Here is a 6,927-nt window from a genome sequence, read left to right as displayed (position 1 = left end):
AAGATCTATGAAAGCCATTTCATGGGAAAATTAAGAACCACCACAGAAGTTACAGGTGACAAGAGTAGGGGACGTGAAAAGTGGAGAAGGGTGTATCTGAGATGTTAGGAAAAAGGAAGTTAAAAAGAAAAGTTAAATAAATGAACTGTGTGTATGTGATTGAGAAAAGAGAGACCTTGGGAAAACATGGATAGATCAGTAGTGGTCTGTGTTGGTGGTGATACATATCTGTCCTAGGAACCCAGTGACCTTCTGAGCTGTCACACTGGAAACGCTGTGTGTGGTACTGTGTGCCTTCTGAGGTTAAAGCATTCAGCCTGTGTTCTGTCTGGTGGTTCTCAAACACTGCCTTCATATGCCTGTTTCTCTTTGTTCATATAGGTATTAATCTTAAAATATTCAATGTTTATTTGTTAAGATTTATTTATTTTGGGGAGAGCGCACACACAAGCACAAGCAGTAGGGGCAGAGGGACAGGGAGAGACTCTCAAGTAGACTCTGCGCTGAACGTGGAGCCCATCACAGGGCTTGATTCCACGACCCTGAGGTCACGACCTGAACCAAAACCAAGAGTTGGGTGCTTAACGGATTGCACCACCCAGGCACCCCTTAAAATATTCAATGTTTTTAAAAGGTGAAAGAATATAGAACATTCATCAAAGTGCAGTTTGCACTTCTAATTGAGGTATAGCCCTCAGTTATCAAGAAGACTTGACTTCCTGTACCAAAATTTGATTACCATGTTTTCTCAGCACATAACCTGTTTTTAGTGAGTTAAATGTTTGCTTCTAAATATAGCTGGTATATATTAAAATATTATTTTCCTGTCCCAATAAGTACGTTGAGTATAAACCCTGTGAACTTGTTCCTTCTTTCCTCAGAGACAGCACAAAAGTAAATTTTAAAATCCTTTCATTAAAAAAAGGAGAACCCAATTCCCTCATTTTATAAATGAGGAAAGGGAGGCCCAGGACTGCTTAAGCTTTGAAGGCTGGATCCTGGGAGCACAGGATCCCAACGTCCAGGCATTTTTCCCACTAAATCATATTAGTACTTCAAGGTAGTTCATAAATACATGCCAATCAAACAAGAGGTAGCTGAACCAGTAAGATTTGCTTTATGTGTTAAGGCACATTTTTCCTGATTCATAAGGTACTGTGCACTCAAAATTGTATTTGTTGTTATGTTTAAAAAAGCAGAAATAAGTGGTGCCTGGCTTGCTCGGTTGGAAGAGCATGTGACTCTTGATCTCAGGGTCTTGAGTTTGAGTCCTGGGATGGGTTGTAGAGATTACTAAAAAAACAAACTTAAAAGGATTTTAAATAAAAATGTTTTAGGCAGAAGTGTGTGTTATTTCCTTTTGATATCTGTGTCACATTAAGGCCTTAATACTATGATATATAAAACATTCTTGCATCTCTAGCAATTGGTTTTAAGATATTTGTGTGGATTTTTGCCTCTTAAATATGCTCTCAAAATTTTAATTAGGAATGTATCTGGTTACTATCTTAGAAACTAGCAGCTGTCTAAAATAACAATAGAAAGGTAAACAGTTGAGATAGAAGGAAATGTAGAAACAGGAATGTGGGCAGCATTTGTCCTTCTACAGGCTCACACCTTGCCCATGAACGTACCCGTGTCTTCTCTAGCCTCTCGACTTATTCCAGAAGTTCCAGCTCGCTGTCTGGGATTTCAAATGCATTTTCCTATCTTCCCCAGGATGGCTGGGTTACCAGAAGCCCACTAAAGTCAGTCTAACTGGATCCATGTGGTAATGAAACCATGGAACCCATTCTGAGTTTTGGTTGGGGAGTGACACGGATGAGAGGGGCCCCTCTCCCCATCTCACTTGCACCATATCCTTGGATTTGTTGTACTTGTGGCAGAGGTCAGGACGGAGGCTGGTGGGGACCCCTTTGGCTGTGGGAGGTAGGGGAAAAGCTGGAAGGGAGAGCAGAGATGTTTTTGTATGGTGAAAAGGGCCAAAGGTATGGGATTCCAGCTGCTTGCGTGTGTTTGCGAGGTTGGGGTTAGGCAGAGCAGAGATGGGAAAGGTGGAGGGCATGAAGCGTTTGCTTACGGAGATCCCGTGGGGGTGGAAAAGTTGTAGTCCCTTCTGCTGGCAGGAGGTTCCAAGGAAGGCAAATGTTTGTAGGATGGAGCCCTGTCAGCTCAGGTTTGCCTGTATTCCTAAAATTCACGTGTATGTAGAAACCCTGATAGTGACCATCTCTGGTAGTAGGTGTATGTGGGTTTTTAACCTTTTTGGAAGGTATTTTGGCAAGATTACTCCTAATTAAACATGCACATGTTCTTCAACTCCGAAGTTCTGCTAGGAGTTTATCCTACAGGGGAATTCACATGCATGCCTAGAAACATGTCCAAGGAGGTTTGTCAGAGCTGCCAGCCTAAAAACAGCATAAGAGTCTACCTGTTAGGGACTGGTTGAATCCGTGCTGTTGCATGGGTGCAGAGCAGAACCACCAGCCTGAGAGGGAATTAGATCTGTGGAGAGGCAGGAGAAGGCCACTGAAATGTCAGTGGGAAAAAGCAGCACTGAGCAGTGTCTGGAAGGACATACCAGGCCACTTGGGAGTTTGGGTGGGGATGGAGCCATAATATTTGCCTGAAAACTCTAGAACTTTTGCAAATTGCCCATGTTCCTTTCCATTTAAAAACTCTGGTAAGATGACAAAACACTTGATAATTAGAAATAAATGTTATATTTAAAATGTTTGGGTAAAATTTGTATAATCGGGTTTTAAATGGTATCCGCTAACCGTTCTTTTCTTTAGCAGTGGGGGAACATTTCCCCCCCTGTGGTTTTTAAGATATAGTAGGCAGCTGATCGCATGTGGATTCATCTCACACTGAAGGTAGCAGAAGGCTGAGCCTGTGTTTTACTCCTTTGTTTTCAGGTCCCGGCCTGTGATTAATATTCAGAAAACGGTCACCGTGACACCAAGCACGATTGATCTCCGCCAGAAAACATTCTGTGGGGCACCCAGCGGGATATGGTGAGAGCTCTCATAGCCCTACTGTAGGGTGGCCCTGTCGCTCTGAGGAGCTGCAGGCAACAGTAAGGGGACAAGGAATCTGTCCAGTGAACATACCACATGTTGCTCCTCCGTGGGCAGTGGGGGGATTTGAGACCTGGGGACCATGAGGTGGTTGGTTTTTTTTTCCTACTACAGCAGTGCATCTTTTAAGGAATATGTGTTTGATTTTGTACAGCCTCAAGGTGAAGGCCTGTTTTGAATATACTGCCAAACCCACAGGTTACAATCCTTCGATAAGTAAGTACCCAGTACCTTTAAAAATTATGTATGTTCTGTCTGCCAGGTTGAAAGTAATGCATAAGTAGTAGAAAAATAAAACTGCAGTGGCCAACCTGGGTTCATAAATTCTTGCATAAGGAATTCAGTGGATCTATTGTCTTCTCTTTAATCAGGAGGGCAAAGCACAGGAGGGGATAACTCTCCATTTGGTCCTCATTTGAATTTTCCAGAGCAGATGGTTTAGGACAGCAGGCCTTGGAAAAGTACTCATTTGCTACCACAACCGTTTCCTCCATTTCTGCCTTTGAAGAGCAACTTGGAAAATTGGTTTTGCGGTTGCGAGGTGGTAGGCGGTGGTTTTGGAGAGTGAGTACCGGAGCCTGAGTATCACGCAGAGTTGCTGGCTTAGTCTCTCCTCACTGCATGGCCCCCTCCCAGAGGCCTCCCCGGCCCAGAACACCCACGCCGTGCCCCTGCAAGCAGGCTCCTGGGGGACTGGAAATCTGGTCTTGAGAATGCAGAGCCCTGGGCTCTGCTCTGGGTTGCAGCTCTGAGGCTGGCTCACCCTGCAGCATGGCACAAGTCTCAACATTTTAGTTTTCATTTCCCTATCAGTAATAAAAATACCTCTAATAGGAATTCCTACATAGGATTGTGGTGGAAAGCAAAGGAGATACTGTGGCTAAGGCCATCTATCATTTATAAGGTATTATGCGGCCTTCTTTCTTTATAATCCAAACAGACTATTTTGCCGCAGGTTTAGACAAGGCTAATGACACTCTAACAGTGGTGATGATCACCAGAGCCTGCTGTGGTAGATGTTAGTAACAGCCATATGTTTTCAGGTGTGAGCCCCCTGCTCCAGCTCCAGGCTGAAGATGGGGACGTGGGAATTTTTTTTAAGATTTTATTTATTTATTTGACAGAGAGAGAGCACAAGTAGGCAGAGTGGCAGGCAGAGGGAGAGGGATGTGGAACTTGATCCCAGGACCCTGGGATCACGACCCGAGCCGAAGGCAGACGCTTAACCGACTGAGCCACCCGGGTGCCCTGGGACGTGGGAATTTAAAGAAAAGCTTTTCCCCAAAGAGCAAGTACAAAGAGTGAGGGTGATCCCCATCCTGGGTCAGGCGATGGTCTCGGCGGCCCCGTATGATGGCGTAGCATGCCACCACGGGAAGCCTTCTTGAGGGATAGGGTGGTTTGCAGTTTTTACTTTACCTTGAGGTAATGAGTTTTCTTAAGTTTCCTTCTGGTTACATAAAGTATTATTCGGTTTTCTTTATTGAAAAGATACCCTTTTAATATCCCAGAATTTGGCGAATATGTCTGTCTTCCTGCGGTTCACCTTGTCATAGGCCCACTTCCTTTCCATATTTTAAGCCATCCTCAGGCAGTTCCTTTGCCTCCCTCAGCTTTTTTGGCCCCTCTGCTGGGCTGTCTCCTGCTGTAGCCTCTCTCCCAGGGATCTCCCGACCTTGTTGGGACGCGTGCTTGGTGTTGCTGTATGATGGTTTGTGCACAGGGCGCTGGTGGCCTTTCACTTTGCCTTTTGATGTGGCTGGTATTTCTTTGAGTGTTGGAAACGATTCCTGGCATGGCTTTCATGGAGGAGAAAATGTCTTCTAGGATTTCTCACACACTTAGTATTGTTTGTGTTATTTCTACCCAAACGCGATACGTTACACTTGCCTGTTTGGATAACAGGCGTTTCACCATTGTGTTTGGAGTAGACTAGAGAGACAAGGAGAAATTGTGATTCTTTGATTAGATGAGGAGAGGAAATGGGGAAACGTTTTTATTCTTTGAGTCTGTCATTTTCCCACACCACTCTGACTGTAGATGTGAAGCCTCGCCAGAGCTGTCCTTGTCTTCTCTCACGCCAATCATTTTCATAAAATTACAAACTTTGTTCTAGCTTTAATGCAGCATTTGATGCCCTGTGTGTTAACTTCATGTTCAGTAACTGTGCCATTAACGAAGTGTTTATTTACGACTCTGTTAGCTGAGTGTTTACTGATGGCCTATCATGGATAGAACTTTCTTCTCTGAAGACGTTTAGAGGGACCCTGTTTTTCCTTGCCTGTAGTTCCACAGTACTGGGAAATTCTAAACCAAACAGAACTTCCACCAAGCTGCATAAGTGAATCCATCTAAAATCCATTCCCAGTGTCTGAGAATGTGAGCTTGTTGTTTGATGAGGCTGTTTTAACTCGGGGGTCCTCAGATGTGGTGTTCCATACATGCAGATATTTATAATTGAGCCTTAATGAGTATTCTACTTGGCTTGCCCCTCAAAAGGTCAGCAAAGGTGGCCTGCAAGGATTTTAAGATGATGTGAACTGTCTGGAGGGTTAGGGAAGGTTAGAGTGGGCTTGGTAGATAAACGGTTTTAATGCACCCACACCCTCCCCCTGCTTTTGCCGTGAGGGGCACTCAGCATGTGAGCCTTCATCTGGTTCGTTGTGAAGTTAACAGGTCATTGATAAATGGGTGATGTCAAGGCTACAAGGCAAAAATGGAGGCACATTCCATTTGGCAGAAATTACTATTGAAACTGTCAGGGTCTCTAAATTTTGGTCTTGCGTGTATCAGTAGCTGTTGTTTTGGCATAAGAATAACATCGTATTGTTTGTGTGCGTGTCTCTGTGTGCACTGGTGTGTGTGTGTGTGTTGATGTGGTGCCGATCACTCCCACTTCCGTTCAGTTCTAAAATCATACTTACATCAGGTGTTGTCCCGTTGCCGGGGAACACAGTGGCGGGCAGACTGATGTGGTCCCCGTCCGCGCCTTTGCAGTGGAGCAGTCACAGCGAAGTGGCCAAGGGTAGTGAGTGGGGAAATGGAATGCCATCCGATCCCCCAGGAGAGGTCAGGAACGTCCCCGCGGAGGAAGTGATGTCCACACTGAGATCCGACGGAGGAGCAGAGTTAGGCAGCCGGGGGGAGGTGGAGAGGGCCGGGGTCCACCTGGCAGAGGAAGAGAGCGACTCATGCAGAGGCCTGGAGGAAGTGGAAGCCCGTACATCTGAGAGGCTTTATAAAGCAGTTGTCTTGTGTATTTGTGACAGAGACTTCGAAGCTGACGCCGCCTCTGCCCCTCACTGTATGATCCTGGGCCAGTCACCTACTCTGTGGGCCTCCATTTCTTCAAGAGGAGGGTATTAAAGTAGATGCTCTTTGAGGCCTCTTCACAACTCCAACATGCATATTAGAACATGGGTGGTTCATTTTCTGTGTTTTCTGGAGATTTTTTTCCTCAAGGCTGCCTTCTCTGGCCCTATACACACTTTGGTTTGCTTCCCCTTCTCATGGTTAGTAATGAATGAATGTGAGTAATTTAAATATCCCATAAAGAAACATAGTAACTACATCCAGCAAACCAGCAAAGAATGCATTCTGAAGTCGAGAAATGAGATTTTGATCATCCAAATCCTGGCTTGCCTCTGAGCACCATTAGTAGAGGTAATCAAGAACAGGATGTACCTTCTAGGCCTTTGGAGGTTGGAAACTTTGGTGTGGGAGATACAGTAGCTGGCAAATGGGCCCTCTAGACTCTAAAAGGAATGTGTTTTACCTTTCATTTCTCTTAAATGAAAAGTCTCCTCCTGTTCTCAAAAGACTTCTCTATCTCTAATATGTATTATTC

At 44.9% G+C, this 6,927-nt stretch overlaps 1 protein-coding gene across 4 annotated transcripts in view; it reads left to right on the top strand.

The window, feature by feature from the left end:
* The window catches only part of ITGA6 (integrin subunit alpha 6), a 76,964-nt gene that overhangs the window by 47,861 nt on the left and 22,176 nt on the right, over positions 1 to 6,927 (top strand). For all 4 annotated transcript variants that reach the window (XM_073882380.1, XM_073882378.1, XM_025850268.2 and 1 more), the window contains 2 exons: positions 2,919 to 3,017; positions 3,235 to 3,296. In XM_073882380.1, coding sequence (XP_073738481.1) covers positions 2,919 to 3,017; positions 3,235 to 3,296 — 161 coding nt within the window. The remainder of the gene's footprint in view (positions 1 to 2,918; positions 3,018 to 3,234; positions 3,297 to 6,927) is intronic.

Source organism: Callorhinus ursinus, unplaced genomic scaffold, assembly GCF_003265705.2.
Source record: "Callorhinus ursinus isolate GAN/ISIS: 27379988/994484 unplaced genomic scaffold, GSC_fseal_2.0 scaffold2, whole genome shotgun sequence".
Lineage (NCBI taxonomy): Eukaryota > Metazoa > Chordata > Mammalia > Carnivora > Otariidae > Callorhinus > Callorhinus ursinus.
Note: the sequence above shows the minus strand (reverse complement) of the source record. Positions and strands in the feature narration are given on the sequence as shown.